General features: G+C 40.9%; 1 protein-coding gene across 1 annotated transcript; it reads left to right on the top strand.

The window, feature by feature from the left end:
* Window positions 1-237: 237 nt before the first annotated feature.
* Window positions 238-16,369, top strand: LOC137332706 (probable G-protein coupled receptor 139). The gene is made up of 2 exons (XM_067996653.1): window positions 238-478; window positions 15,471-16,369. The coding sequence occupies exons 1-2, from the start codon at window positions 253-255 to the stop codon at window positions 16,367-16,369; spliced, it is 1,125 nt and encodes a 374-aa protein (XP_067852754.1). The 5' UTR covers window positions 238-252.
* Window positions 16,370-16,625: the final 256 nt, after the last annotated feature.

Genomic DNA, 16,625 nt, shown 5'->3' with positions numbered 1-16,625 from the left:
TTTGCTTAAATACATGTTGTGCTATAAATATTGTTGAATTTAAGTTGGTTACTGAATCTGTTTGTTCATTGAGTGTAATTAATGTCAGTCTCAAAGGACTCTAATTGTGTCACCGGAGTGTTCCTCGCTGCTATTAATAAGTGACTACTTTCAATGTGTTATCCCATAGTGTCAGTGGGAGCATCATCTCCGGCACTAACAGGGACCAGTGGCTCTACAGAGAGGGAAAGAATAGATCGGAATCTGAGAAAAATGGAATGGAATATTCCAACAATGGTTCGGAATCCGAGAACAATAGATTGGAATGTGACAAAAATGCATCAGAATATAAGAGCAATAGATTCGGACAGTATATTCTGGATGTTTCAATATCTGAATGAGGATTATGATTATCTAGCATTAAAGTGGCGGATATATTTTACGCTTTTGGGTATACAAGTAATTTACTATCCCTTCCTCGCTGCTGTTGGTGTTACTGGTAAGTCTCTATATCCCGCTATTAATTCAATAGAATTTGTTTCACTGTATTACGGTCCTTATAATTCCCCGTCCTACACCAGTTGCTGTTGTTATTCCTGGTAAGTCTCCATATCCAGATATTAAATATTACAGAGGGATCCAGAGATGGTGGCATTATTTACAGGGGGTACAGAGACGGTGTTACTATTTACAGGGGATCCAGAGAAAGTAATATCATTTACAAGGTGCCCAGAGACGGTGATAATATTTACAGGAGATCCAGAGACTGTACTAACATTTAGAAGGGATATAGAGACGGAAATAATATTTATAAGGGATCGAGAGACGGTACTAATTATAACAAGGGATCCTGAGACGGTACTAATATTTACTGTGGATCCTGGTAGTTATATTTACAGGGGATCCAGTCATGGTATTTACAGGTGATGTGGAGATAGCACTGACATTTACAAGGGATCCAGACACGGTACCAATATTTACATCAGATCCATAGACACCACTAATATTTACATGGGTTCCAGATTCGGTAGTAATATTTACACGGGATCCAGAGATGTCACTAATATTTACAGGGGGATCCAGAGACGGTACTAATGTTTTAAGGGGATCCAGAGACGGTAATAATATATACAGAGGATCCACAGACAGCACCAATATTTAAAGGGGCTCCAGAGAGAATATTAATATTTACAGAGGATTCGGGGATAGCACTAATACTTACAGAGGGTCCAGAGACAGAACTAATACTTAGAGTGGATCCAGGGACGGTACTAATATTCACAGGGGGTCCAAAGACAGTACTAATATTTAAAGGGGATCAAGGAACAATATTAATATTTAGAGGGGATTCTGAGATGGTAATAATATTTACAGGAGGTTCAGATACGGTACTAATAATTGCAGGCCATCCAGAAACGGGTCTAACGTTTACTAGGTATCGAGAGGCGTTAGTAATATTTACAGTGGATGCAGAGATAGCACATATTTACGGTGGATCTAGCGACGGTACGAGTATTCACAGGGTGTCCAGCAATGGTATTAATATATACAGGTATCCAGAGATGGTATTAATATTTACAGAGGATACAGAGACAGTACTGATATTTACAGGGGATCCGGGGTAGTACTAATACTTACAGAGGTTCCAGAGACAGTACTAATGTTTAAAGGCGATCCAGAGACAGTACTAATAACTAAAGGGGATCAAGGGACGGTACTAATATTTAGAAGGGATCCGAAGGCGGTACTAATATTTACAGTGGATCCAGAGACACCACTAACTTTTACAGGGGATCCAGAAACGGTGATAATATTTACAGAGGATCCAGAGGCGGTACTGATATTTACAGTGAATCCAGAGACAGCACTTATATTTACAGGGGATGCAGAGAAGGTGATAATATTTTCTGAGAGATCCAGAGACATTATTAATATTTAGATGGGACCTAGAGTCAATTCTTATATTTACAGGGGATACAGACACAATACTAATATTTACAGGGGATACAGAGAAGTGTACAAATATTTACAATGGATCAATGTACTAACATTAACAGGTGATCCAGAGGTGGTACAAATGTTTACAGGTGATTCAGAGACGGTTATGATAATTACAGGGAATCCAGAGACGGTAATAATATGTACATCTGATCCAGAGATGTTACTAATGTCTACAGGGCGAAACAGAGACGGTACTAATATTTACAGGGGATCCTGAGACCATGCTAATATATACAGGAGATATAGAGTATTAATATTTACAGATAATCCAGATACGGTTCTGATATTTAATGGGGAACAAGAGACGTTACTAATATTTACAGGTTTCAAGAGACTGTACAACATTTACATCTGATATAGAGACGTTAGTAATATTTACAGGAGATCCAGAGGCAGGACTAATATTTACAGTAGATCCAGAGACGCTACTAATATTTACAGCGGATCCAGAGACGGTGCTAATAATTACAGGGCATCCAAAGACTTTACCAAAATTTACAGGGGGTCAGGGACGGTATTAATATATAGACGGGATCCAGAGAGGGTATTAATATTTACAGGGGCTGCAGGGACGGGACAAACATTTGGAGGGGATCCAGAGACGGTACTCAAAATAACAGAGGATCTGGATATGGAACTAATACTGACAGATGTTCCAGAGACGGTATCAATGTTTACAGTGGATGCAAATGCAGTATTGATATTAAAGAGGATCCAGTGACGGTTCTAATATTTACTAGGGATCCTGAGATGGAAGTAATTTGTACAGGGGATGCAGAGACGGTACCACTATTTACAGGGGACCCAGAGACAGTGATAGTATTTAACCTGGATCCGGATATTTATATTACAGGGGAACCAGGGACAGCACTAACATTTAATGGGATCCAGTGACGGCACTAATATTTACAGGGGATCCTGAGACGGTACTAATTTTTACAGGGGATCCTGATAAATTACTAATGCTTACAGTGAATCTGGTAATAATATTAACAAATGATTCTGAGACGGGTATGATATTTATAGGTGTTCCAGAGGTGGTTCTAATATTTACAGGTCATCCAGAGACGTTACCAATATTTAAGGGGGTTCAGGGACGTACTAATATTCACATTGGATCCAGAAATGGAAATAGTATTTACTGTGGTTCCTGGTAAACATATTTACAGGGGATCCAGAGACAGCACTAACATTTAATAGGATCTAGGGACGGCACAATATTGACACGGGATCCTGAGGTGGAGCTAATATTTACAGGGGAACCAGATAAGGTACTAATATTTACAATGGGACCTGGTACTAATATTAACATGGAATCCTGAGATGGGCATGATATTTGTAAGTTATCCAGAGACAGTTCTAATATGTTCAGGCAATCCAGAGACGGTACTAATATCTACAGGAGTTCCAGAGACAACACTAATATTCAAGGGGATCCGGGGATAGTACTAATATTTACAGGGAATCCTGAGATAGTACTAATATTTAAAGGGAATCCTGAGATAGTACTAATATTTACAGGGAATCCTGAGATAGTACTAATATTTACAGGGGTGCAGAGAAGGTTCTAATATTTACAGGAGATACAGAGACGGGTCTGGTATTTACAGCGGATCTAGATTCTGTACTAATATTTACATCGATTCCAGAGACGCTACTAAAATTTACAGGGGGTCCAGTGACGGTATTAACATATATAGGGCATCCAGAGATGGTACTACTATTTACAGTGGACCCAGAGACGGTACTAATATTTACAGGGGAACCAGAGACTGTACAATTATTTACAGCTGATCCATAGACGGTTCTCTTATTTACAGGTGATCCAGAGATGGTATTAATATTGCAGTGGCTCCTGAGATGGTACTAATATTTACAGGAAATGCAGAGATTGTACTATTATTTACAGGTGGTCCAGAATCGTTACTAATATTTACAGGGGAATCCAGAGATGCTATTAATATATAAAAAGGATCCAGATAGGGTACTAATATTTACAGAGGTCCAGAGAGGGTCCTAATATTTATATGTTGTCCAGAGACATACCTGATATTTCGATGTGATCCAGAGAAGGGTCCGATATTTGCAGGGGATCCAGAGACTGTACTAATATTTACTGGACATCCAGAGACGGTATTAATAAATATAGAGGAACCAGAGATTGTAGTAATATTTTCAGTTGATCCAGAGGCAGTGCAACATTTACAGGGGAACTGGAGGTAGTAATTATACTTACAGAGCATCCGGCGTTAGTACTAATGCTTACAGAGGGTCCAGGCACAGAATTAATGTTTGCAGGGATCCAGAGACGTTACTAATAATTAAAGTGGATCAAGGGATGGTGTTAATATATACAGGGGATCCAGAGACGGTACTAATATTGACAGAGGGACCAGAGGCATAATTAATATTTATTGGTGAACCACAGGCGGTCCTGATATTTACAGATGTTCCAGAGACGGTATTAATATTTACAGTGGATCCTGAGACGGTACTAACCTTTACAGGGGTCCAGAGGAAATACGACTTTTGACAGGGGATCCAGAGACGGTAATAAAATTTACAGGTGATCCGCAAACGTTTCTATTATTTACAGGGTTGCCAGAGACGGTACCAATATTTACAGGGGCTCCACAGACGATATTAATATATAGAGGGGAATCATAGATGGTCCTAATAATTACAGGGGGACCAGAGGCATTACTAATATTTAGAGGGGAGCCAGTGACTGCACTAATATTTACTGGTATTCCAGAGACGGTATATTAATATTTACAAGGGATCCAGAGAGGGTATTAATATTTACAGGGGCTGCAGGGACGGTACTAATAATTAGAGGGGATCCAGATACGGTACCAATGTGTGCAGGCGATCTGGACATAGAATTAATACTTATAGAGGTTCCAGAGATGGTACCGATGTTTACAGTGGATCCAGAGACGGGACAAAAACTTACGGGTGTCCAGAGACAGTAGTAATAATTAAACGGGATCCAGGGACGGTTCTAATATTTACTGTGGTTAATGAGATGAAACCAGTATTTACAGGGGATGCAGAGATGGTATTAAAATTTACAGAGGATCCAGAGAAAGCACTAATACTTACAATGATCCAGAGACGTAACTAATCTTTACACTGGATCCAGAGACGGTATTAATATTTACAGGTGATCCAGAGACGGCATTAATATATAGAGGGGAATAAGGGACGGTACTGGTATTTACAGGTGGACCAGAGACGGTACGAATATTTACAGGTGACCCACAGACGGATATAATATTTACAGTAAATCCAGAGACGGTGCTATTTTTTACAGGGGGATCAAAGACGGTACTAATATTTACAAGTGTTCCAGAGACGTTATTAATATATACAAGGGATGCAGGGAGCGTATTAATATTGAAAAGATTGCAGAGTTGGCATTAATATTTAGAGAGCACCCAGAGACGGTACTAATGTTTACAGGGGATCCAGAGACACTACTAATATTTACAAATGATCCAGAGGCGGTACTAATATTAGCAGTGGATCCAGAGATGGTAATATTGTTTACCCATGGATCCTGCTACTAATATTTAAAGGGGATCTTGAAATAACACTGACATATAATGCGATCCAGGGACGGCACTAATATTTACAGGGGATGTTAAGGCGGTACTAATATTTACATTGTATCCATATAAGGTCCTTATATTTATAATGGATCCTGGTGCTAATATTAACAGGTGAGTGTGATGGGTGTGATATTTATAGTTGATCCAAATACGATTCTAACATCTACAGGTAATCCAGAGACTGTACTAATATTGAGTAATAATTACAGGGGATCCAGAGACGTTACTAATATTTAGATGGGGGCCACGGACGGTACTAATATTTATAGGTGATCCAGAGATTGTTTGTATATTCACAGTTGATCCAGAGTCGGATTTGATATTTACAAGGGATCCAGAGAAGGTAATAATATTTACATCTGATCCAGAGTTGTTACTAATATTTACAGGGGTATCCAGAGATGGTAGTAATATTTACATGTGATCCAGAGAAGGATCTGATAATTACAGGGGATCAAGAGACAGTACTTACAATTACAGGCTACCCAGACTCGGATCTGATATTTACATGAGATCAGATACGGTACTAATATTTACAGAGGGATCCAGAGACGGTACTAACGTTAACAGTGGATCCAGAAACGGTACTTACATTTACATGGTATCCAGTGGCAATACTAACATTTACAGTGGATCAAGAGGAGGCACTAATATTTACAGGGGATACAGAGACGATGACAATAATTACCGGGGATCCAGAGGCAGCACTAACATTTAATGGAATCCTGGAATGGAACTGCGATTCACATGGTATCCTAAAATGTTACTAATATTTACAGTGGATGCTGGTATTTATATTTACAGGTGATACAGTGGTGGTTCTGATATTTACAGGGCTTCCAAATTGCGGTACTAATATTTAAAGCGATCCAGAGACGGTACTAATAATTACAGGGGATCCAGAGAAGTTTCTAACATTTACAACAGGGCCTGAGACAGTGCTAACATATACATAGGATCCAGGGACGGTATTAATATATGCAGGGTATCCAGAGATGGGACTAATATTTACAGAAGATCCAGAGACATTACGAATATTTACATCGGATGCAGAGACGCTACTAATATTTACAGGGTTTCCAGAGACGGTCGTAATATTTACACGGGATCCAGAAATGTTACTAATATTTACAGGAAATCCAAAGTGGGCACTACTATTTACAGGGGATCCAGAGACTGTATTCATAATTTCAATGGGACCTGAGACGCAACAATATTTTGTAGGGGATACAGAGAAGGTACTAATATTCACAGAAGATCCAAAGACGTAACGAATATTTATATCGGATGCAGAGACGCTACTAATAATTACAGGGACTCCAGAGACGGTACTAATGTTCAGAGGGGATCCAGAGGCGGTACTAATATTTACACGGGGCTGCAGAGACGGTACTAATATTACAGGGGATCTAGAGACTGTACTAATATTTGCATAGGATTCAGAGACAACACTAACATTTAATGGGATCGCGGCACGGTACTAAGATTTACAGGGGATCCTGAGACGATAATAATATTTAAAGGGGATCAAGAGAAGGTAGTAATATTTACAGTGCATCCTGGTACTAATATTTACCGGGGATTCAGTGAATCTGCTAACATTTACAGGTGATCCAGAGACGGTCCTGAAATTTACAGGGCATCCAGAGACAGTACAATATTTCCAGGGTATCCAGCGGCAGTATTAACATTTACAGTGGATCTAGGGACAGCACTAATATTTACAGGGGTTACAAACACAGTGATAATATTTACTGGCGATCCAGGGACAGTGCTAATATTTACACGGTATCCATAGACAATATTAATTTTTACAAGGGATCCAGAGACAGAACTAACAGTTTATGGGATCCATGCAGAGCACTATGATTTACAGGGTATCCTAAGACGTTGCTAATATTTACAGGGGATACCGAGAAGTTACTAATATTTACAGTGACTCCTGGTATTAATATCAACAGGGAATTAAGAGGCGGTACTCATATTTTCATGTAATACAGGGACGGTTTTGATATCTACAGGGGATCCACAGACGATACTAATATTTAAAGAGGATCCAGGGACTTTTCTGCTATTCACAGGGGAGCCTGAGATGGTATTAATAGTTACAATGGATCCAGTGCTGCTACTAATATTACAGGTGATCCAGAGATGTTACTGATATTTACAAGGCATTCAGAGACGGTGTTAATATTAACAGCGGATCCACAGATGGTACTAATATTTACAGAGTATCCAGTGGCAGTATTAATATTTACAGTGGATCCAGAGACAGCACTAATATTTACAGGGGATGCAGGGACAGCTCTAACGTTTAATGTAATCCAGAGACGGTTTTAAGATTTACAGGGTATCGTAAGATGTTACTTATATTTACAGGGGATCCAGTGAAGTTATTAACATTTACAGTGCATCCTTGTACTAATATTTATGGGGGATCCAGAGAGAGATCCTGGGTCAAAATCCTGGAACTCCCTTCCTAACAGCACTGTGGGGGAACCGTCACCACATGGACTGCAGCGGTTCAAGAAGGCGGCTCACCACCACCTTCTCAAGGGCAATTAGGGATGGGCAATAAATGCCGGCCTCGCCAGCGACGCCCACATCCCATGAACGAATAAAAAAAGAACTAATATTTAAAGGTGATCCAGGGACGGTTCTAAGGGACCCTGAGATGGTAGTAGGATTAGCGGGGTATTATCCAGAGACGGTATTAATAATTACAGGTGATACAGATAAAGTACTAATATTTACAATGGATCCAGAAGCAGCGCTAATATTTTCAGGGGATCCAGCGATGGTAAGAATATTTACTGGGGATTCAAAGACAACATTAACAGTTAATGGGATACAGGGACGTTACTAAGATTTCCAGGGGGTCCTGAGGTGATACCAGTATTTACAGGGGATCCAGATACTGTACTATTATTTACTGTGGATCCAGAGACGGTAATAACATTTACAAGGGGTCCAGAGACAGTAATAATATTTGAAGGGGAGCCTGAGACGGTAATGATATTTACAGGGGATCCAGATACGGAACTAATATTTACCATTGATCCAGTGAAGGTACATATATTTACAGGATACCCAGAAACGGTGCTAATATTTACAGGGAATCCGTAGAGGGTACTAATAATTACAGGAGATCCAGGGAGCGAGCTAATAATTACAGTGCATCCAGAGAAGGATTCAATGACGGTACTATTACTTACAGGGGATTCTGAGATGGTACTAATATTTGCAGGAGGTCCAGAGAACGTACTAACATTTTCAGGTGATCCAGGGACAGTACCAATATTTATAGGGGATCCAGAAACGGTACTAACAATTACATGGAATCCAGAGATGGTACTAATATTTAGAGGGGATCAAGGGAGGGCACTAATATTTTCGGGGTATCCAGAGATTGAATTAATATTTACAGGAGGTCCAGAGAAGTAGCATTATTTTCACGGGATCTAGAGACGGTAGAAATATTTACAGGATATACAGAAAGGGTACTAACAATTGCAGTGGAATCAGAGACTGTGCTAATATTTACAGTGGACTCAAAGGTGGTACTAATATTGACAGGGGATCCAGAGACAGTAATAATATTTTTAGGGGTTCCAGAGATTGCATTAACGTTTGCAGACGATCCAGAACCGCTGGAATATTTATAATGGATCCAAAGGCGGTAGCTTTGCTTATAGGGGATTCAAAGACGGTACTAATATTTACAAGAAGCCCTGAGACTGTATTAATATTTAAAGGGGATCCATAATCGGTAGTACTATTTGCAGGGCATCCAGGGAGAGAACTAATAATTATAGGAAATCCAGAGACCGCTCTAATATTTACATGTGATTCAGGGATGGCATTATTATTTACTGACGATCCAGAAACATCACTAATATTTTCTGGTGATCGCGGGACAGTACTAATATTTGTAATGGATTCAGTGATGGTACTAGTACTTACAGCGGATCCTGAGATGGCACTAATATTTACAGGAGATCCAGGGACAGTATTACTATTTATAGGGGTCCAGTGACGGTATTAATATTGACAAGTGATCCATAGATAGTTCTATTTTTACAGGGCATCCAGAGACGGTGCTTATCATTACTGGGGATCCAGTGACAGTGCTAATATGTACAGTAGCCCAGAGGCGGTGCTAACATCACAGGGGATCCAGATATTCTACTAATATATATATATAGGGGAACTAATGACGTCGATATTATTTGCCAGTGATCCAGAGACAATATTAGTATTTACAGGGTATCCAGTGAGTGTGCTAATAATTACAGTGTCCCAGAGATGGTACTAACATCACAGGTGATCCGGGTATTCTACTAATGTATTCAGCGGATCTAGTGGCGGCACAATTATTTACAGGTGATCTAGAGACAATACTAATATTTACATGGTATCCAGAGACAGTACTAATAATTACAGTGGATACATAGGCCGTATTACTATTTAAGCGGGATCCAGTGATGTTACTAATGTTTACAGGGGATCCACAGACGGCTCTAATATTTCCATGGGATTCAGGGACGGTACCAATATTTACTGGCGAGCTAGAGACATTACTAATATGTTTAGGTGTTCCCAGGGCAATACCATTATTTAAAGTGGATCCATTGATGGTTCTAATAATTACAGGTGATCCTGAGATGGTACTAATATTTACAGGACATCCAGAGACATTACTAATATTTCAGGTGATCCAGGGACAGTAGAAATATTTATAGGGAATACGAGACGGTACGAATAATTACACTGGATCCAGAGATGGCACTAATAATTGGAGGGGACCAAGAGAGGGCTCTAATATTTACAGGGGTTCAGAGACCGTAGCAATGCTAACATGGGATGGGCAGGCGGTACTAATATTTACAGAGGATCCAGAGATGGCACTAATATTTACAGCGGATCCAGAACTGTGATAATAATTACAGAGGATCCAGAGAGTGAACTAATATTTACAGAAGCGCCAGAGAAGCAGTGTTATTTTCAGGGGATCTAGACAAGGTACACATATTTACAGGATATCCAGAAACGGAACTAATAATTGCAGGCGAACCAGAGGCGGTGCTAATACTTTCAGTGGATCCATTGAAGGTATCACTATTTACAGGGGGTCCAGAGATTCTACAAATATTTACAAGGGATCCATAGACGGTACTAATGTTAACAGGGGATCCAGAGATGGTACTGATAATTACTGTGGATCCGGTGAGAGTACTAATGTTTAAGTGGGATCCAGTGATGGTACTAATATTTACAGGAGGTCCAGAGAACGTACTAACATTTTCAGGTGATCCAGGGACAGTACCAATATTTATAGGGGATCCAGAAACGGGACTAACAATTACATGGAATCCAGAGATGGTACTAATATTTAGAGGGGTTCAAGGGAGGGCATTAATATTTTCGGGGTATCCAGAGATTGAATTAATATCTACAGGAGCTCCAGAGAAGTAGTATGATTTTCACGGGATCTAGAGACGGTAGAAATATTTACAGGATATACAGAAAGGGTACTAACAATTGCAGTGGAATCAGAGACGGTGCTAATAATTACAGTGGACCCAAAGGTGGTACTAATATTGACAGGGGATCCAGAGACAGTAATAATACTTTTAGGGGTTACAGAGATTGCATTAACGTTTGCAGACGATCCAGAAACGCTGGAATATTTATAATGGATCCAAAGGCGGTACCTTTGCTTTTTTTTTTATTCGTTCACGGGATGTGGGCGTCGCTGGCAAGGCCGGCATTTATTGCCCATCCCTAATTGCCCTCGAGAAGGTGGTGGTGAGCCGCCTTCTTGAACCGCTGCAATCCCTGTGGTGACGGTTCTCCCACAGTGTTGTTAGGAAGGGAGTTCCAGGATTTTGACCCAGTGACAATGAAGGAACGGCGATATATTTCCAAGTCGGGATGGTGTGTGACTTGGAGGGGAACGTGCAGGTGGTGTTGTTCCCATGCGCCTGCTGCCCTTGTCCTTCTAGGTGGTAGAGGTCGCGGGTTTGGGAGGTGCTGTCGAAGAAGCCTTGGCGAGTTGCTGCAATGCATCCTCTGGATGGTGCACACTGCAGCCACAGTGCGCCGGTGGTGAAGGGAGTGAATGTTTAGGGTGGTGGATGGGGTGCCAATCAAGCGGGCTGCTTTATCTTGGATGGTGTCGAGCTTCTTGAGTGTTGTTGGAGCTGCACTCATCCAGGCAAGTGGAGAGTATTCCATCACACTCCTGACTTGTGCCTTGTAGATGGTGGAAAGGCTTTGTGGAGTCAGGAGGTGAGTCACTCGCCGCAGAATACCCAGCCTCTGACCTGCTCTCGTAGCCATGGTATTTATATGGCTGGTCCAGTTAAGTTTCTGGTCAATGGTGACCCCCAGGATGTTGATGGTGGGGGATTCGGCGATGGTAATGCCGTTGAATGTCAAGGGGAGGTGGTTAGACTCCAGGTGGTTAGGAGGTGGTTTTAGGGGATTCAAAGACGGTACTAATATTTACAAGAAGCCCTGAGACTGTACTAATATTTAAAGGGGATCCATAATCGGTAGTACTATTTGCAGGGCATCCAGGGAGGGAACTAATAATTATAGGAAATCCAGAGACCGCTCTAATATTTACATGTGATTCAGGGATGTCATTATTACTTACTGACGATCCAGAAACATCACTAATATTTTCTGGTGATCCCGGGACAGTACTAATATTTGTAATGGATTCAGTGATGGTACTAGTACTTACAGCGGATCCTGAGATAGCACTAATATTTACAGGAGATCCAGGGACAGTATTACTATTTATAGGGGTCCAGGGACGGTATTAATATTGACAAGTGATCCATGGATAGTTCTATTTTTACAGGGCATCCAGAGACGGTGCTTATCATTACTGGGGATCCAGTGACAGTGCTAATATGTACAGTAGCCCAGAGGCGGTGCTAACATCACAGGGGATCCAGATATTTTACTAATATATATATATAGGGGAACTAATGACGTCGATATTATTTGCCAGTGATCCAGAGACAATATTAGTATTTACAGGGTATCCAGTGAGTGTGCTAATAATTACAGTGTCCCAGAGATGGTACTAACATCACAGGTGATCCGTGTATTCTACTAATGTATTCAGCGGATCTAGTGGCGGCACAATTATTTACAGGTGATCGAGAGACAATACTAATATTTACATGGTATCCAGAGACAATACTAATAATAACAGTGGATACATAGGCCGTATTACTATTTAAGCGGGATCCAGTGATGTTACTAATGTTTACAGGGGATCTACAGATGGCTCTAATATTTCCATGGGATTCAGGGACGGTACCAATATTTACTGGCGAGCTAGAGACATTACTAATATGTTTAGGTGTTCCCAGGGCAATACCATTATTTACAGTGGATCCATTGATGGTTCTAATAATTACAGGTGATCCTGAGATGGTACTAATATTTACAGGACATCCAGAGACATTACTAATATTTCAGGTGATCCAGGGACAGTAGAAATATTTATAGGGAATTCGAGACGGTACGAATAATTACACTGGATCCAGAGATGGCACTAATAATTGGAGGGGACCAAGAGAGGGCTCTAATATTTACAGGGGTTCAGAGACCGTAGCAATGTTAACATGGGATGGGCAGGCGGTACTAATATTTACAGAGGATCCAGAGATGGCATTAATATTTACAGTGGATCCAGAAATGTGATAATAATTACAGAGAGTGAACTAATATTTACAGAAGCGCCAGAGAAGCAGTGTTATTTTCAGTGGATCTAGACAAGGTACACATATTTACAGGATACCCAGAAACGGAACTAATAATTGCAGGCGAACCAGAGGCGGTGCTAATACTTTCAGTGGATCCATTGAAGGTATCACTATTTACAGGGGGTCCAGAGATTCTACAAATATTTACAAGGGATCCATAGACGGTACTAATGTTTACAGGGGATCCAGAGATGGTACTGATAATTACTGTGGATCCGGTGAGAGTACTAATGTTTAAGTGGGATCCAGTGATGGTACTATTATTTACGGAGGATCCAGAATCAGTACTCATATTGAAGAGGCATTCAGTGATGGTACTAATATTTACAGGTGGTCCAGAGACAGTACTAATAGATTCATGTGATCCAGAGACGGTACTAATATTTACAGGGGGTCCAGTGACGGTAGTAATATTTACAGAGGATACCGGGTCGGCACTAATATTTATAGATGATCCGGGGAAGTTACAAATGATTGCCGGGATCCAGAGAATGATCTAATAGTTAAGCGGGATCCGGTGATGTTTACACTAATGTTTACAGTGGATCCTGACATGATATTAATATTTACAGGGTATCCAAAGACGGTAATAATATTTTCAGGCGATCCAGGGACTGTGTTAATATTTGCTGGTGATCCAGAGACCGTACTAATGTTTACAAGGGATCCAGAGACGGCACTAATAATTACAGGTGGTTCAGAGATGGTACTAATATTTTTAGGCGATCCAGAGACTGTACTAATATTTACAGGAAGTTCCAGAGAAGGTAATAGTATTTACATTTGATCCAGAGAAAGTTCTAACATTTACAGGGGATTCAGAGATGGTGCTAATAATACAGTCGAATCCAGAGAAAGTTCTAATATTTACAGGGGTTCCAGAGATGGTACTATTGTTGATAGGAGATACAGAGGGACTATTAATATATACACGTGATCGCGAGACGAAACTAATATATACAGTAGTTACGGAGGATGTGATAATGTTTACCGGGCATCCAAAGGTAGGTACTAATATTTACGGTGGATCCAGAGACGGTACTAATAATTATTGGGGATCCAGAGATGCTGCTAATATTTACAGGATGTCCAGTGACACTACTAATATTTGCAGAGGACCCAGAGACCTTACTAATAGTTACAGGGGAGCCAAAGACAGTACTAATATTTACAAGGGTCTGGGGATGATATTAATATTTACAGGGGATCCAGAAATGGTACTAATATTGACACGGGATCCGGAGACCATTCTAATGTTCATAGGGTATCCAGAGATCGCATTAATATTTACAGAGGATCCAGAGATGCTAATAATATTTTCAGGGGATTCAGGCACTGTACTAATATTTAATGGAGATCCAGAGACGTTGCTAATATTCACAGGGGATCCAGAGGTTGTACTAATATTGACAGGGGGTCCAGACGCTGTACTAAATTAACAGGGAATCCAAAGGCAGTACTAATATTTAGAGGGATCCAGAGACGTTACTAATATTTACAGTGCATCCATTGATGCTACTGATATTTACAGGGGATCCAGAGACGGTGCGACTATTGACAGGGGTCCAGAAATGGAACTAATATTTACACTGGTTCCAGAGGTTGTACGAATGTTTACATGGGTTCCAGAAACAGTGCTAATTTTTAAAGTGGAGCCAGAATTGTTACTAAAATTTGCGGAGGATCCAGAGACGGTACTAATATTTACAGGGGGATCCACAGTCGGTATTAATATTTACAGGGGATCCAGAGACGTTACTAATATTTATAAGGGACCCAGAGACAGTACTATTATGCATAGGGTATCCAGAGACAATACTAGTATTTGGAGAGGATCGAGACACGGTCCTAATATTTATAGAGTGCCAGAGTCGGTACTAATATTCACAGAGGAACCAGCGACGGAACTAATATTTACAGGGATGCAGAGACGTTACTAATATTTACAGGGGGTCTAAAGAAGGTATTAATATTTACAGGGTGTTCAGAAACTGTACGGATATTTAGAGGGGATCCAGAGACAGTACCGCAAGTTACAGGGGATCCCAGGCTGACATTTAATTTCTGTGTTCATTTCCCTTCCTTACAGTTAACGTAATGACGATTGTGATCCTGTCTCGGGGAAAGTGCGGTCTCTCCAAATGTGTCACTCGCTATCTGGTGGCGATGGCAGCGGGAGATCTAATGGTTGTTATCATCGATCTGATACTCAGGCATATACCAATTGTTTTTGAGAGACAGTTTGATTTCCTGAAGTCCATTCCCCTGTGTAATATCCACGCAGCCCTGCTTTTCGCAGCCACAGACTGTTCTGTCTGGTTCACCGTCACTTTCACCTTTGATCGATTTGTGGCCATTTGTTGTGAGAAGCTGAAAACTAAATATTGCACCGAGAAAACGGCGGCTGTAGTTCTGGGAACAGTGAGTGTACTGAGCTGTTTGAAGAACATTTTCTGGTACTTTATGTTCACAGGTGAATTTACGCTTGTGAACATCCCTTGGTTTTGTTGGATAACACGCGGTGTTCTGGATTCACTGGTGTGGCCAGTAATCGAACTCCTTTATTATGCCCTCACCCCTTTTGTTCCATTTGTTCTGATTCTGCTGCTCAATGCTTTCACTATCAGACACATTTTAGTGGCCAGCAGGGCCCGGAGAAGACTGCGGAGCCACAGCAGTAGGGAGAGTTCTGGAGACCCAGAGATGGAGAGCCGAAGGAAATCCATCATTTCACTGTTTGTCATCTCAGGAAACTTTATACTGTTATGGGCGCTGTTCATGGTGTATTCTATATCGAACCGGATGCGGTGGTTGGGATATTATTCTCTGTATCTACCTGATTTTATACAAGAACTGGGATTCATGCTCCAGCTCCTGAGTTGCTGCACAAACACTTGTATTTATGCCGTGACACAGACTAAATTCAGAGAGGAGCAGAAGAATGTGGTGAAATATCCCTTTACTGCAATTATTAAATATATGAAATAATGAGAAGAACTGACGATTTTCAAAGAACAGAGTCCGTTCTGTGACACTTGTGGTATGATTTTAACCTGGAAAAATTGGTTGGTTGCGGCGGGCGGTGGGGCGGGGGGGTTGTGTAGTAAAAATTGCAAAAATCTAAAACCTGCCCCATACCCTCCCGTTTCTGGTTTTCACAGAGACGGGACTAGGGGCGGGCGACCAGCCTCCTCTCCAGAGGCGTCGGGCATTTAAGCTTCAGGGAGGCTGCAGGTTTCCATTT

This window comes from Heptranchias perlo, chromosome 2 (genome assembly GCF_035084215.1).
Source record: "Heptranchias perlo isolate sHepPer1 chromosome 2, sHepPer1.hap1, whole genome shotgun sequence".
NCBI classification, from domain to species: Eukaryota; Metazoa; Chordata; class Chondrichthyes; order Hexanchiformes; family Hexanchidae; genus Heptranchias; species Heptranchias perlo.
Note: the sequence above shows the minus strand (reverse complement) of the source record. Positions and strands in the feature narration are given on the sequence as shown.